We start from the raw sequence: 15,420 nt of genomic DNA, 5'->3' as shown, positions 1-15,420 counted from the left end.
GAACAAATTGAAAACATGTCAAATAGTAGGAAGAGCGAATACTGTTTTTAACCACATGAACCTCATGTTAATGTTCAGATTAGTCATCTATCATACAGTAGTATTCATTTTCAAACTCCGTCCTGTGATTATTCAAACCTTGTGGCGCTGTGTACATTGTCCCATATGGCAACAATATGAGCTAAAACAAACATAGTATTTTCACAAAGTGCTTGACCCAAGTCTGATACACTGCACAGCCAGTTTTAAAACCCAACCTTAGCACTTGTGGTTAAGGAGTGGCATCCATGTAGAGCTCCTATTAGGTTAGTAAATGAGTGGCCTTTTGCATCAGTTTAGCACTAACACTTGAATAGCCTTTAAAATGGAAAAGTCACCACAGCCCCATTCAATTTCAATTAAATGAATTACATGTGCTCATTTTTTAGGAAAATACAGTCATTTTCTCTGGCTTTCTGGTGCTTTCAAAAGGCTTTGACCCTGAAACTGCACTTGTTCCTCCCTGAACAGTATCATTTCACATATTGCAAGATTGAATTTGTAAAACCAGTGAAGAAATAAATAGGTCTGGCAGGCAAACAATCAACTCTACCTGCATGCTTTCAGTCGTGCCCCTGTGGGTGACGTAAAACACTGGAACAATGCTTTACCCCATGAATCAGCTAAGTAAAAAATGGGACTCATAAAACATTTATAGCATTGGAGAAATTGCACCAAAACAGGGGAGTGACTCGGCCTCTAATCACAGTATAATAAGGCAGTGAGTATACTGTATCGATAGACTGCTTTATGGGTTCAGACATAACCAATATTATGCAAACAGTGTCAGACTTGATTTATTTTTCTTTAATTATACCTAACTTTACACGAGCTGTTAAAACTTACCCGCAGGTACGATGACTCTCCGCTCATTGGTGGTCATGTTGGGGGGAGGAGCGTTCTTCTCATCCATGTAGTTTCCATAGGTCATCTGAGATGTGTCATTACCCCCCACCAGCTTATTACATTTGCCCACACTGCAGTCCACGGGAGACTCCCTGCTACACAAACACACACACACACACACACACACACACACACACACACACACACACACACACACACACACACACACACACGCACAGACCGTAAGTTGTAAAAATATTATCAGCAGATAAATTGGGTGTTGTTGGTTTTCCTCTCTAGCCATTGACTTTGGCATGAGATATTTAGGCGCTACGCTCGGCTGGGCCAAGCATATCAAAGATTAAAAGCAAAAATGAAGGTTAGTTGCGGTAAAGAAACGACCTGTCGAATGACAAACGATAACAGCAACAACTCTTAATATATCCGATTTTAAAAACTCATCACATGGACCATTTAAGAGACACAGGAAGTGGTTGTCATGTCATACCTGGATCCGTTCATGTGCTCATATTCTCTCTTGACATTGACCCGCACCGGCTGGTTGATCCACTCCTGCTGTGGGGGTAAGGGGTTGATTTTGTGGGTCTGGCCGTAGTCCTGTGCGCCAGATGCAGTCATGTCTGTTTTGGGGAGAGGGGCAGCAGCAGCGTACGGAGGCTCAAATAGGGATTGGTCTTCACTCACCACTGATAGCGCCTCCTGCAGGTGCAAGGAACAAATATTTGGTATGTCTTTCTTGAGTCATGTCATGCAGCGCCATTTATAACAGCATACACTTTAAATGGCTTTTAAGATCTGTATCACTCTAATGTAAATGCAGTATATATAAACATAAAGCAAGTAGTATACTTTGGATAAATATTGAACAAAACTCTGTATGAACAAACCAAACAAACAAAAAATGCAGGCAAGCCATTTAAAGCTCACCAAATAGTAGCTTTAAAGGTGTTCTAAGCAATTTTTTAGGCGTTTTTTCTTGCTTTCTTCATGATAACCTACGCCAACCATCTTCAGGCTGTAGCTTCATATTTAACTAAATGGTATCGATCTTATCATCTAACTCTCACAAGCGTGAGTGAATACAATTCATTTGACACTACCCCAGAAACTTGTGATGTCAAATTTTCAATCTCTTGTGTATTTTTGTTTACAGCAATTATGTGCAGTTATGGGTCATATCGCAGTCTGGCATCCTCAGTAGTTTGTGTTTACAGTCCACGTAGCAACTGCAGCTTCCTGTTGATGTTAGGATGACTTCAATCGTGCCCACAGTAGAGTGAAACCGAGTAAGATAGGGTGCTACAGGCATCCCAAATTGCCAACATTATGATCCAATACTGACTCATTGGTTCACAAGTAAACCAAGAGAAATTATCAGCGTCTATCTGACAACTAACAATATTGTAATGTAAATTCTCCCAATTCCTGGGGTGGAATCATTTTCTCTCGTGATCAGTATCTTCGTATTTTCACTGGACCCCAAAATCCCCCGACAGGCCCTGGTGTGTCTGTCTTGCCTGAGCGTCGGGCTTCCCTCCACAGCTGAAGACTCAACAGAAGCAGGGGGGTCACGGCTACACTGACCCCTCTGCTGTGGCTCAGCTGGAGCAATGTAAGTTTATTAAAGAAAACAAACGCAGAAACTCGTGGCTGGCCAAGATATTGTGTGGTTTCAACATGCTTCTTGTGTAATGTGTTGGAAGTATAGCATGGATTTTATAGTCGATGGGTCACATTTTAACATGCGGATGTCACTGCTCCGTGTTTAAAAGTGAACAGAGTCAGACAATGTCACCAACACAGACCTGTGTCAGCCATAAACATATACCTGGCACAGAATGCGTATATACTGCTTAACAATGACTTGATGAGTCAGCCTTTGTCTTAATTACTGCATCCACCATTGTTATACACAATACAATGGATACACACAAAAAAAAGCAGTAAATCAAAATATTAAATGAAATCATTACCATCATATGGCTCTGGGGATTAGTATTGGGTCTGATGCACATCTGGATCTGATACGATCTGATGGCACAGCTTAGACCGAGACGTGTCTAATCCCTGAGGACTGAATTATTTCATTCCAACATGCCACATATCTGCTTCAGGGGGAAAATGCTACTTGATATTCATTGATCAATATTTCCAACATGCAGCCGTTGCATTCTTTAAAATGTTACTTTTATGAAAGTGAAATCCTCATGATCTCACATAACTTCAGTACGATTCCACTCTGAGACATGTCATGCGAGTGGAAAGTTTTCACTTATCCCTATTTGAATGATAAGGAGGTGCCATTTTCAACTGAAAATTGATCATAATAAGCATAAGATACACAAAAATGTGACAATGATGGCAGGGACACTGTCTCTTTAGCTCCATTTTGACATCAAATTGGATAATATAGCATGCCCAAATTTACTTTAGCTTCAGTACTAAATGTTTTTAATGTGAGTTGTAGCTGTTTTCTATGTTGTGAACAAAAACTAAATCCCTATGTTTAAACTTTGAAATAATATACGTAAAGGGGAAAAAAATAGGCTGTATGTTTGAAGTAAATCTCGAACAAAAAACAGCAGTGAGACTTACATTATTTTACTCATTCCTGGGAATGTGAGTAATACATTTTCACACTGAATGCCATCCTCTAAATGTGTGCTTTTTTAATTAGTAAAAGTAAGTAAAAGTAATATTTTAAAACACTTTACATAAAACTGACAGGCAAAGTCTTTCTCTGCAATGTATTACCTACATTTGTAGCAATCACTTAAGTGATAAAAATGTTAACATTTCTATTTGCACAGTTGTGTATCTTTATTATGATGCCAAACTACTAGTATGTAAAGATAAAATATGGATACAAAGATTTACAGCAAGTAGTTTTCACAAATTTAAGTTTAACTTATCTTTTATAGACACTCTGGATTAAAAGGTGCATGTTTTTTTTTTTTGTTTTACCAATACGGGGAACTGGATTCTCAAGACAAACTCCTTCTTCAGGGATTTTTCTACGTCATGACAGAATGTCAGTTCTGTGGAATATGACAAAAACGAAACAAACCATAGGGATTTCAACGTACTACTCTTCAGGTTAATGGTTGGATAAAAAAAAGCTGAACCTCTCCAGAGCATTTAACCATCTGCCAGAATTAGATTTTCCAGTGATTTCATCAGTGGATCCATCATAGTCTGAACACTGGCAGCAAGGCGCACTATCTGAGCAGAGCACAGCAGCTAGTCTGTGGATGATAAAGTGTAAAAGAGTGAGGGAATGTCTCATTACAGCCTGATAAGGGCTTTGTGAACTATTTCGACTGTTGCATGTTATATTTACAGTGACATATCTGCCTGCGCAATTGGAGCTATGATTGGCAAGTGGTATGTGCCTATCAAGATTGCAGTGGGGTTTTTTTTGTTTTGTTTTTTTTTTGTAAAAAATAGGCGCACACTAGTCCTGGAGAAGAAGCTGAGAGGGTGACAGGAGAGTGCCAATTTTCTCTGTTTTCTTTCCACTATCTGCAAGGAACACACACACACACTACCAGGCAGAGTTACAGGCGGTTACACGCAGTTTTCTGTCTGCCTCAGAATGTCAAAAGATAACTTTGAAGCAGATCTGATGTAAAATCGGAATCACACAAAAAACATAAGAATTCTTCTGAAAAATATGAAAAATGTAAAAAGAAATCAACTCTGACATTTTTCTCAAAAATGATCTGGATTGTGTTTTTGCAGTATATCTTTCTTCAGCGCCCCAGACAAAAGGGAAATGACAGCAAATAAATCTTGCTCGGTGGTGAAGCTGCAGGCCCCATTATAAGCATTGTGTGAGTGTGACACCTGCTGGGAGCCACCTCTGTTCTGTTTACATCAGCCAAGTCTTTCTCTCCAAATGCGTCACGACGCGTCTGGAGCAGGCTGGATATGTGCAGTAGTTCCACATCCAGACTACACGTGTATCTGTTTGGCGTTCACACACAGCCATCTAGCAGGAGCCACCCAGGGGGGGCATTCCTGTCTTTTGTTTAAGGAGGAAGAGGAAACCTGTCAGGAAAAGATTGTGTAGAGCAGGAAGCTCTCATGGCTAGAGAGTCCTTCCTTTCTTTTAGCGAGCATGAATGCAGCTAGCAGCCAGTCATTTATACCCAAGGATTCAATTATGATTGCATTAATTGTCACAACTCCTTGCTTTGTTGGGAAAAATCCAGGCCGAGAAATCCATGTCCTCCTGCAACATGGCATTCACTTCCAATGCACAACAAAACAATCACAGCCCTGTGAGCGATAAACGACGGGGTATAGACTATATGTAGCCTGACATTTTTGTCTGGCCAGCGTTTACACTCTTCCAAAACTCACACCACACCCAGCAGCCACAAACCAGCAACTTTAAATTTCCAGAAAAAGAAAACAAGTCGCATCACTTTTTAGCAACAATAAGAGCAAATACAGACGCTGCATTCTTCCGAGCTTACACTTGTTAACCGGAGGACACAGACTGAACGCATCGCAGGGAGAACTAATAAGGACTTGCCATTCAACATCTGGTGGCTGCAGCCATAATGCATCTGGAATTTGACTGTCGGGGGCCAGTAGCCACTGTTAATGTAGACCAGCGCTCTACCACCACCAGCATGCCATTTCAAAATAGTTGTGTAACTAAATAAGGGAGCGAGCCAAGGTATCATTGTGAAGCTTTGTGGTTTAAGTGTTGCAAACTGTGCAGTTACCGCATAAAGTTACCAAATGACAGCTTTCCTTACGCTTTGACAAAACCCTCCGTACTTCAGCGGAGCGACAGCAGTTACAACAATCAGGAGAAACACAGACAGAACGATGATTTCATTTGTAAATGCCAAACCATCACACTTTTTTGACCCGCGACAAGATCCTCGGACTGAGCCGGGCGATGTGCCACACCGCTGTTGCGCAGCTCGACACATCGCATCCAGCGGTACATCCAGCCATGGCTATTGCTCAATCCCCCGCTGCCCAGACTAAACCAAATCGTTGAACTCACGCAGCACTTATAGCTAAAGGAGAGAGCAGTCTACAGTGTTTTGTCTGAAACCGTTATTCACTCCTTTGTGCCTCTCCAGACGTGCGTAATAGTGCGCTTGGTCCCCAAAATCCAAAGCGTGACTGATTTTAGCCTTGAGTCCAGACCATAGCGTATCCTCACAACCGGGCAGCTTATTGTAAAAAAAGGAAGAGGGATACTTTGAAAGAAAGAAGAAAAGAAGGAAATCTGGTTACCGCTTTCAGACCGAGAGAAAAAAGCCGCTCATAGTCGCCAGATTGGAGGTCCCAGCTCACAGACCGACACAGAGGGGCATTTCAACCCACTGCTTAAAAAAAGGAGGCGCAACTCCGAAAAAGCAGTCTCCCACAAACTCATACACCCCGTTCTCCACCCTTACCTTAATAGTTCCGTCCATTTTGCGCAATTTTCAGCGGACCCCGACAATATCCCAAACATGACACGCTCCTGAATTAATTCCAGTCCCCGGTATGTGGCGGAGAGAAAGAGACACTTTTACCGGATTGAGTTTTTTCTTTCCTCTAAATTGGGAAGTGAAGTCACCACTGTTGAGAAGGTTGAGAAGGAAGCTGTGTGTCACCGAAAGCCCTGCCTTCAAAAAAGCAGGATACTGTCCCAGAGAGATAAGCAGGGAAAACAATTGAGTGTTCGCTCCGCTGTTATGTTTTTCTGCTCGGAAATATTTACAGGATGGCTGCCTGCGTTGTGCACTGCCATTGCTGTGTAGCCTGCTGTAGAATAGTGTTGTGTGGGGGGTTTTTTGCGGTTTTTTTTGTTTTTTGTTTTTGCTTTCGCAGTAATGTCACATATATCGTGGAAGGGTTTACTATTTATCCTCCTTATGAATTCTTTCTGCACACATTTAACTGAGGTTTTCTGGAATGAGCTTGGACTCTCCAAGCTTTGTGATCGCATGTTTTAGAGCGCTTTTTTTTTTTTTTTTTTTTTGGTTCACGCCTACACTTCAAGACTTGCATCTGGCCGTGCCTCCATCCGTCTGTAAATCAGGCTATTCGCAGTTTTTATTCTATATTGCTCAGTGAAAGTGATACATTAAATAAACTTTATCTTTTGAAGGCAGACAGATGTTTCTGTCAAGCTCGCTGCTGATGGAACTCTAAATCAGAACAGCAGAGAAACCTGAACATCTATGGCAGGAGTTGCTGTAACCTCGTCCTTTTTCCCCCCTCGTCTTTTTGTTACAGCTCTCTATGAAGCCTCTGTGAAGTTTTCCTGAGACACCATTAATAAAATCCAAGCATTCAGTTTCTAACCGCACCATAATCTGAAGGTCTGCGCTACACGTGTGCGTCTGCAGCTCAGCAACAGGACTGAATGGGTGAAATGCAGCGCGCACCAACAAAAGCGCGCAAGACATGGCACACAAACATTTGATTCTTATTCATTTTTGCATTTGATATTGCAATAGTCATAGGTTACTCTCTGTACTCCCTATACTCACTTGAGCCGAGAAAGAAATCCCCCTAATCCCCACCCCCACAAAGGTATTTTTTTCCCCCTTCTCTTCGTCTACCCTATGAAATTGCCCTCATCAATTTAGGCACAATTTTGGTGCAGATGCGAGACATGGAGCCAAGTCTGAACGTGACCAGACCAAAAACACTGCGAGAAAAGTCCATGATCACAGATTTATTGCTATTCAGCATTTCTAAAGGCAAAACGAAGCACATATATGGTCTATGTGGAAGCTTTAAACATCTATTTTAACCCATATTGTAGTATTTTAATTGATTCTAACATGTTAACAAGTTTGAGCAGCACATCATTAAAAAAAAAAGATTTTCCACTAGTATCAAGAAAATCATACTTGAAAAGGTAAAAAAAAAAAAACAACACCTTCCTCAGATCAAAATTAGATACATGTCAGTACACTTCCAGCTTTTTTAATGTTTAGCAAAATTCTAGGCTGTTGATAGTGATGAGGGATGTTTTTTGCAGTGTTGGGCTCCTGCCTTGGGGAGCGGATTGGCTCAGATTGGCCAAACAGAGACTGTGCCGCCGCAACGACTGACAGCAGGGCCGGCCTGTCTGCTCTCGACTTGGGGGTCTGCTGGAGCTGTGGGCCCCCACCCTTGGGACCACCACATCTGGATCCTGCTAAGGGTCAAGGCTTCTCCTGCCTGAGGCCAGTTCAGACTCGTGTAATTAAGGGAGACACCTTGTTTAACTCTTCAGTGACTGGCTTGGTTTTCCTTTTTTTTTTTTTTGTTTTGTTTTGTTTTTCTATGCATTCCAGCGTCTGGAGATTTAATACTATATTTATTGTAGGGAGGCTGGTGATGAAGAGGCAACACTAAAGAAAGGCCTTTGATGTGACCTTCAGTTGGGGATTTACTATGAAGGACTTTATTGATTTATGGATGCTGAATTATAATCAGTCACAGAAACACATATTTTAGAACATCCCATCCTGCCAATATGATGTGATGTGTCTCTTTGGATTAATGTCACCAGTTTCCATTAATAAAAAGACACATTTACTCTGCATTCCAGTCCAGAGGCCGACTTCAGGCTGTGTGTGTAATTTAAATACGCCTAAGTGCTATAAGCTGCAATTTTACAGGATGACTTTCAAATGACACAAACCCTTGAGTTTTAAAAACTCATATTTAAATCCAACAACTTTTCACCAAAAAACCTCCCCAAAAAACATGACTCACACAACATTCCTCCCCTTCTGCATTAAAATACCTGCCATGCCAGGCATAAAGCTTATCAGAGACACTTGGTGAGAGGGAGGGAGTGCAGGATCCACCGAGATCATAATGAATACAGTGGTAACAAACATTTTGGAAGGCCAATAAACAGATGCAAGTTGGTTTACACAGTGAACCACAGAACATCTGGCTTGACGCTGGAACTAGACAGCCAGACATTTCTTCTTACACCACGAGCCAGTAGCTCCTCTGTCTCTCCGCTGGGGCAACAAGCCAGAGGTGGGCGGACACTATGGTTTGGAGTTTATGTTCAGATGCCTTTCAATTGTTAGGCCCATCCTTTCTTCTTTTAGCTTATATGAAGTTCTGCTGAGATGTAATGGAGAATGGGATTTACAGGTTTACGTTAGTTCAAGTGAGCAGCCCATTAAGGTTTTTATTTGTCACAAGTGAAAGTAATCCGTCATGAGGGGGATATAAAGTGGAAATAAACTTAAAGAGATTTTTTTTCATTCCCTTACTGATTAACTTAGATAATAGTGGTTGTTTCTCAAAAAAAATGCAACACATTTTTCAAACCAAATTATCATTTTTATTGTTTTATTCTTTAAAATCAATTTTCACATATCAGTCTGTAAATTTAAGTTTTGCATTTTTTTTTTAATCACTGGGTCACTCTGTCTAATACTATGCATATGGAGATCTCATTGGGCCATTCCTGAAATGGGAAATTGCATATCTGGGAGTTGTGAGAAACTTTTGTTATTCCAACAAAGACACAGACCCAGTCCATGCGAGCCTGCAAAGGTTTTGCTGTTTATTAGACTGCAGACTTGTATTCTGATCATTCCTTCTCTCGGGCTAAGAGACAGCCCGAGTCAAAATACTGAGGGCAAAAAGTGGAGTCTGCAGCACATATAAGCACGAACTGTCTGGCCCCTCGCTCTAGGCCATAATTAATTTGAGATTTATTTTTATTGGAGAGTTCCAGTCTCGCCTGGCCTTAACCAAACAAAACCAAATGCTGGGCCGTGGATTCGCTTGAATGAGGAATATTTCTTTTAAATTTTGTATCGAGGCGTGCCACATTCTGACCAACATCTCCCTGAAAGTGAGCGAGCCAGTGACTGGAGGACTTGCACGCACAGAATACACGCTAACCCCGAATCCAGGCAGAATTAAAGAAAAAATGAAGTCAGAAAGATAGAAGCACATTAGACCTGCCTGGAATCGCAACAAACAGGTATAATCTAGAATGCATTTCCACAACAAATCAGGGCAGCTATGAGATGAAAGCACTGTAAATTCAGGAATCTTTTCTAATTTTTATTTATTATTTTTTTTTAGCCTTCTGACCCCTTTTTAATGGAGCAGAAAGACTCGTTTTAACTCGTATTTTCTCCTTAAACATTCCCTGCTATTCAACTCCCTCGCAACAAATCAGGAATTGTTCTGCGCCCTGAAACGCACAGCCTCTCAGCAGTGGCACAAAAACGCTGGGCCTGGATGAAAGGAGCCCTTATTCAAAGGGGGAATAAGTCTTCAAAACATTAACAAGTTGCCCTTGGAAAAATACCTTGATTATGAAGATATTACCGTAGCGCGCCTCTGCACAATGGCTCATTTTAATGAGGCACAATCCGAGCAGTCAGCCTCGGAGGATTATTATGAAGGATGGGAGCAAACGTCATGCAGCCACCCAGATTCACTGACACTTGTTGACGTTATGTATTCATGGATGTACTTTATATATATATATGTATTTTAAAAAGAAACATTTAATGGCTTCGGTGTCTCAGACATGTAGCAGTTGCTAGTATTCACGCTGCGCCATATGTGACGCGATGCAGGTTTTATGCGAAAACCAGATGTGCACTGTTTGCTTTATTTACATTCTCAGGACCGTGGCCGAGAGAGAAAGAGAGAAAGAGAGAGAGATACATGACGTCAAACATGATAATGAGCCATAACAGCAGCATTTTTTTTTTTTTTTTTTGGATGAAAGACAAAAATCGATCTTGGCACATCAGAAAAACCACAACAGAGCCACATTTCAACAGTGACTTTACAGAGTTAAACATGTGGCCATTTTCAACGAGGCGGGGAAAAGAAAGTGTCCATCAAAGGCAATAAGCCTGCAATAAAGCTACAGGTGTTACATATAGGTGTATTGCAATACTGCAAAAATTAAGCACAATTTTACGCACAGAAAATCAGCAGAAAACGCATTGAGTATGGGGCTGTTCTGCTTTTTCCACATGCAAATATTGCTCTGGTGATTGCTTTAGCAGTCAGGTTCAGAGGGGCATAACTTAAATATTTTGGGTTGAATATCACAGCCTAAAGAAAAAAAAATGAAAGGACCCCAATTTGTCCCTCCAACATTACCTGTTCCAAGAGACGGTGGTGTCTTACCTTGACGTAAGACGACGTGTCAGGGACAGTTTGAAACATGTCTACTTGACAGACAGGCCCAAGGGTGCTCAGTGTCCAATGGGCCCTGAGAAGAGGAAAGAAAATATGATTAATTATATCTTACTGTTATTAATATTATTACTATTTTAACCTCGGATTTTTCTTGTCATCAAGACGTCAGTTACACTTGACCTGACAGCTCCGTGCAAACATCCAAAGCACCGCAGGTTTTGTGAACTCCCACTCAGGGCACTCATGGGTTACCACTTCCACCAAAGAAAGGGGAAAGTCAAATTTGCTTAATGTCCCCCCCTGTACGTCAAACTCCACGCATAATGCCTAGATTCATTCATAAACTCTCTCGTTTCTTTCAGCAGCGGTCAGTGGTAGTAGATAGGGGTAGGGTTTAACGTACATTTAACAACACCAATAGATGGAAATTACACCACTGACCTCCTGCTAACATGGATGAATGATTCCACGTCGCCCAATAGGAGCTGGGCAGCGAGGAGCAGCAGCAACAGAAGAAGAAGAGGGCCCCATCCCAACCCCCATCACGTTTTCCCCTAAAGCTTACCACATATTGAAACACTTTTCGCTTTAATAAGTGCAGCTTACAAAGTCTAGGGTGAAAGGGCACTTAGAGGACGGTGTTTTCAGTCCTTCCCTCCCTCTGCAATTATTAGGAAGGCAGTGGCATGCAGCATCACAAATAGCTGTTATATAGACTGTGTGATGAAGCAAATGAACGCATATGGGACTCTGTATTGGCAATTCAGGACGCACCATTAAAGTTCAATATGTCTTACAAGGCCTTGGGGACACCTTTGTCCTGTTCAGTAGCAATGCACGCTCTGAGTTTGCAGGATTATAAACACTACACAATCTTAATTTTTAGTTGTTTTTTTCCAAGTGTCCATTTAAAAAAAGTAGTAGGTACAGATACTTTGTGATCTTAACCCATCACCTGACAGGGACATTTAAAAATAGAAATAAAAGAATAAAGAGTTATACCTCCTTACACACGATCAGGGCTTTAATAGCACCACAATTTCTCTCTTTTACTGCAGCGCAATTTTTTTCTTCTTTTCTTTACGCATTGAATTCCTGCCCCATGATAAATTAGCCAAGGAAGGGGGGGATTATATATGAACGTGGCACGGTTTAAATACTTGTAGGGGACCACTGTTTTTTTTTTTTTCGTCCTCTCGGTTCCTTCAGGCAAAACGCAGGGCTCGCCTCATAAAGTTCCCCAAATGCATCCAATTTCTGCGCGGTAAAAAGCGCATAGGATACCGCATCTGCTGCCAATTAGGCAGAGGAGGACTGGTGAATAACGGCGTGAACCTTCCTCCGAGACAGCCCCGTGGGCCGGGACCCCTCTAGTGTTACATTTTAAGCATCTTACCTCGCTGTTATCCATCATAAACGAGAGGCAACTGATTTTCAGCGAATACGCATTTACGTTTTTTTTCCTGCTTCCCCAAAGTGAGACCGCAAAGAAGTGAGCCTATAAAAGCTCGGTAGAGTATTTTTTCGATTGCAAAATTCACTTTTAACTCAGAATAAATAAGTTAAACATTTGAATAACAAGTCTGACGCAGTGAGACAGAAACAAATTGCGCAAAAACTGAGACGGAAGCTCCAAGTTGAAGTCATTCACGAAACGTCCACGCTTTTTTGATCGATCGTGGTGCAATCTTTGGCTTTTTACAACATGACCGAGCATCAATGGAAGCAATAAAACAAGTGGAAATGATTTATTATCCTCATGCATGCACACCTCACGCTGCAGAGTTTGCAGCGCTTCGACAAACGCAGATTGTGTTATTGTTTTTCTCACTCACCTGTCCTTATTGTGCCGCTCGTCTGATCTTTTTTTTCCCGATTTTTGACTAATCACTCCTCCTCCAATTTTAAATAATTAGTCCCGTCCAGGCCAAGCCGTTTTCCAAAGATGATGACAGTGAGTTATTTTGAAAGGGGCGAAAAGAAGCGCAGGGTGTATGAATGGAAATGTAAGTGAGATGGGAAAGCCGCGACCAATGAGCAGCGAGAGAAAACCTCCCCTTGCCTGCAGTGTGAGGCCACTGAACCATGAAATAAGGGAAAAGCAGGGAGAGAGAGAGAGAGAAAGAGCGTCGTAAATGTGATTTATAAACTCTTTTGGTTGAAGAAAAGTGTCGATAAAAATGCAGAAGACATTTTCGTGCAGGTTTATTATTTATTGGAATTAATACACAGCCCTGGAAATGTCCGGACGGCTGTTGCGCAAGTGCGTAAACGTCGACGGACACCAATGCGCAAACATTTTCCTTCAAAGAAACAGTGGCTGTGTGTTTCCTCACCTGTAAACTTTCCAAAACTGACAAGTTCACAGGTGCATCGAAACTACACACCCGAAGCATTTACTGTGAATTCACCAAATTCATACAATTTCATTCACAAGAATCCGAACATATGTGAAATACTCCAGAAAAAGACATCTTCTTCTACATAATAAACCATCATTCCACTCTGTCAGTCTGGAGATGCATATGCATTCACAATGAGGTCATTTTAAAATCATATCAGTCGTCTAGGAGTTTTCTCTCTGTGCAGATGTTCATTCATGTTTCTGTCTGTCCTCATGGTGACAGTTCCCGCAGGAATACAACAGCAGCAACACGAGTTCCTCTGCAGCCCGTTCCTGCTCCGTTGACCCCGCTCACTTCACTAACTTCATTTCCTTCACATTGCTGCCCTCATCTTCGAAACCAAGAGTTCCCCCCACAAAGGATGTAGGGCAATTCACGGTGAGGAGAGTCGCCCAACCGTGGCGTTTTATAGCCTCATCAAGGTCGCTATTTCACGCAGCGCTACCTGAGTGAAGCAGAGAAGTGGCCTGTAACTTGTTGCATTGGAGAGTCTACAAGCAACACCAAGGATGACAGCGAAATGTGGGATCTGAATGCTGAATTTTGTGTATTTTATATCCGCAATGCAAGGACAGTCCATTAAAATGTCCTCTTTTTAAAACAATCACATTAATGATTGCTTTTTAATAGATTCCTGCCAAAAAAACGAGGGATTGAATGGCATATTTCATTTCTTGCCAGGCGCAATTCAGAAAAAAAGTTCCGTTATTTTGAGAAAAAAAATCAACACAACACACTATTATGTAAAACAATCCCTTGCAGAAACATCACAGTCCTAAGACGCAATCTCGACGTCACTGATTTTTCTCGCAGTGTTGTGGTCATCTGGTAAAAAGGTCGTCTTTCATCACATGCTGGACCTTCTGTTTGTTGCACGGTTTCCTAATGCAGTGATTAAGAACAACAACACTGATAATAGTGTTCCCAGCATGAAACAATGGACGGAAATCCCAACATCCGTTTCACTGAAAAATGGCATTCATGCGCATGCTGTGTTGCCTTCCTCAGGATACAGCAGAAGAAGTTTTCTAACACATTTGAGCAGCAACTATTAAATTCTCAAAGAAGGAGAAAGAAAATATGGAAAAAAGTATAGTGTGACATTCAAGCTCCTGTTAATACCAATATCATTAAAGGCAGAAGCATCCCATTCCCTTATTAGAGCACCAAAGGGAACTTCTAGAGTTAAACTTAAGATCCCAAATCGTGAGCTTTGCTTCATTAGAATGCACTTTTACATGTGTGATCAGCATCACATGTTTAATCCAGATCCAATTTCAGTCTATCAAACTTATATTAAAGGAAACCTCACTCATAGAAAAGAGTCAGACTCCTCTCTTAATAGGCCACCACCCACCTTAACCTGATTAATTAATATTTCCAGGACACTAAGAGCATTTGTTTAACCTGAACCTGATAGCAGCAGGCATATTGACAATCCAAACAGTATCATTCCAGTTATTACAGGTTGTTGAACTGACCTGTTGTGACTGTTAAAACCTTCTGACACTGATTGCTTTGTCCTATTTGGCAACACTCTCTTGTGTGTGTGTGTGTGTGTGTGTGTGTGTGTGTGTGTGTGTGTGTGTGTGTGTGTGTGTGTGTGTGTGTGTGTGTGTGTGTGTGTTTAACGATTCAGATCATCTGTCTGGCCGTTTCATCAAATCTTCCACCATCCAACTCTTGCTGTTTTTGTCTTGGCAATGATATTAAATGTGGAATGTGGCCTTGAGATGATTATGCCTCTTGCTGATGGCTCACACAGGCGTCCTGACAGTTCTGTGGGTCTGGATGATTTTTTTTAAAGACATTATTTAGCATGCATGCTTTAATATTGTTGCGAGCAGAATGTCCTTGTGTGCTTTAACAAACAGATGAAATCCCACTCTGCGGCAACGCCAAACAATCTGCCATCAGCAGCTTGCCATACGCAGTCGACTGCCAGTCTCTCCTTGCT

The 15,420-nt window shown here is 41.5% G+C and overlaps 1 protein-coding gene across 7 annotated transcripts in view; it reads right to left on the bottom strand.

Annotated features, from left to right (window-relative positions):
- The window catches only part of fli1 (Fli-1 proto-oncogene, ETS transcription factor), a 31,785-nt gene extending 18,715 nt beyond the window's left edge, over positions 1–13,070 (bottom strand). The window contains exons 1-4 of one of the 7 annotated variants that reach the window (XM_023271179.3): positions 12,894–13,070; positions 11,020–11,131; positions 1,394–1,605; positions 886–1,037 (exon numbers count right to left, since the gene is read on the bottom strand). In XM_023271179.3, coding sequence (XP_023126947.1) covers positions 886–1,037; positions 1,394–1,605; positions 11,020–11,085 — 430 coding nt within the window. In that variant the 5' untranslated portion in view covers positions 11,086–11,131; positions 12,894–13,070. The other 6 variants (XM_023271181.3, XM_023271178.3, XM_023271180.3 and 3 more) reach the window with 6 other exon arrangements.
- Positions 13,071–15,420: the final 2,350 nt, after the last annotated feature.

Source organism: Amphiprion ocellaris, chromosome 7 (genome assembly GCF_022539595.1).
Source record: "Amphiprion ocellaris isolate individual 3 ecotype Okinawa chromosome 7, ASM2253959v1, whole genome shotgun sequence".
Taxonomy (NCBI): Eukaryota; Metazoa; Chordata; class Actinopteri; family Pomacentridae; genus Amphiprion; species Amphiprion ocellaris.
This window is presented reverse-complemented; position numbering and strand designations above follow the sequence as displayed.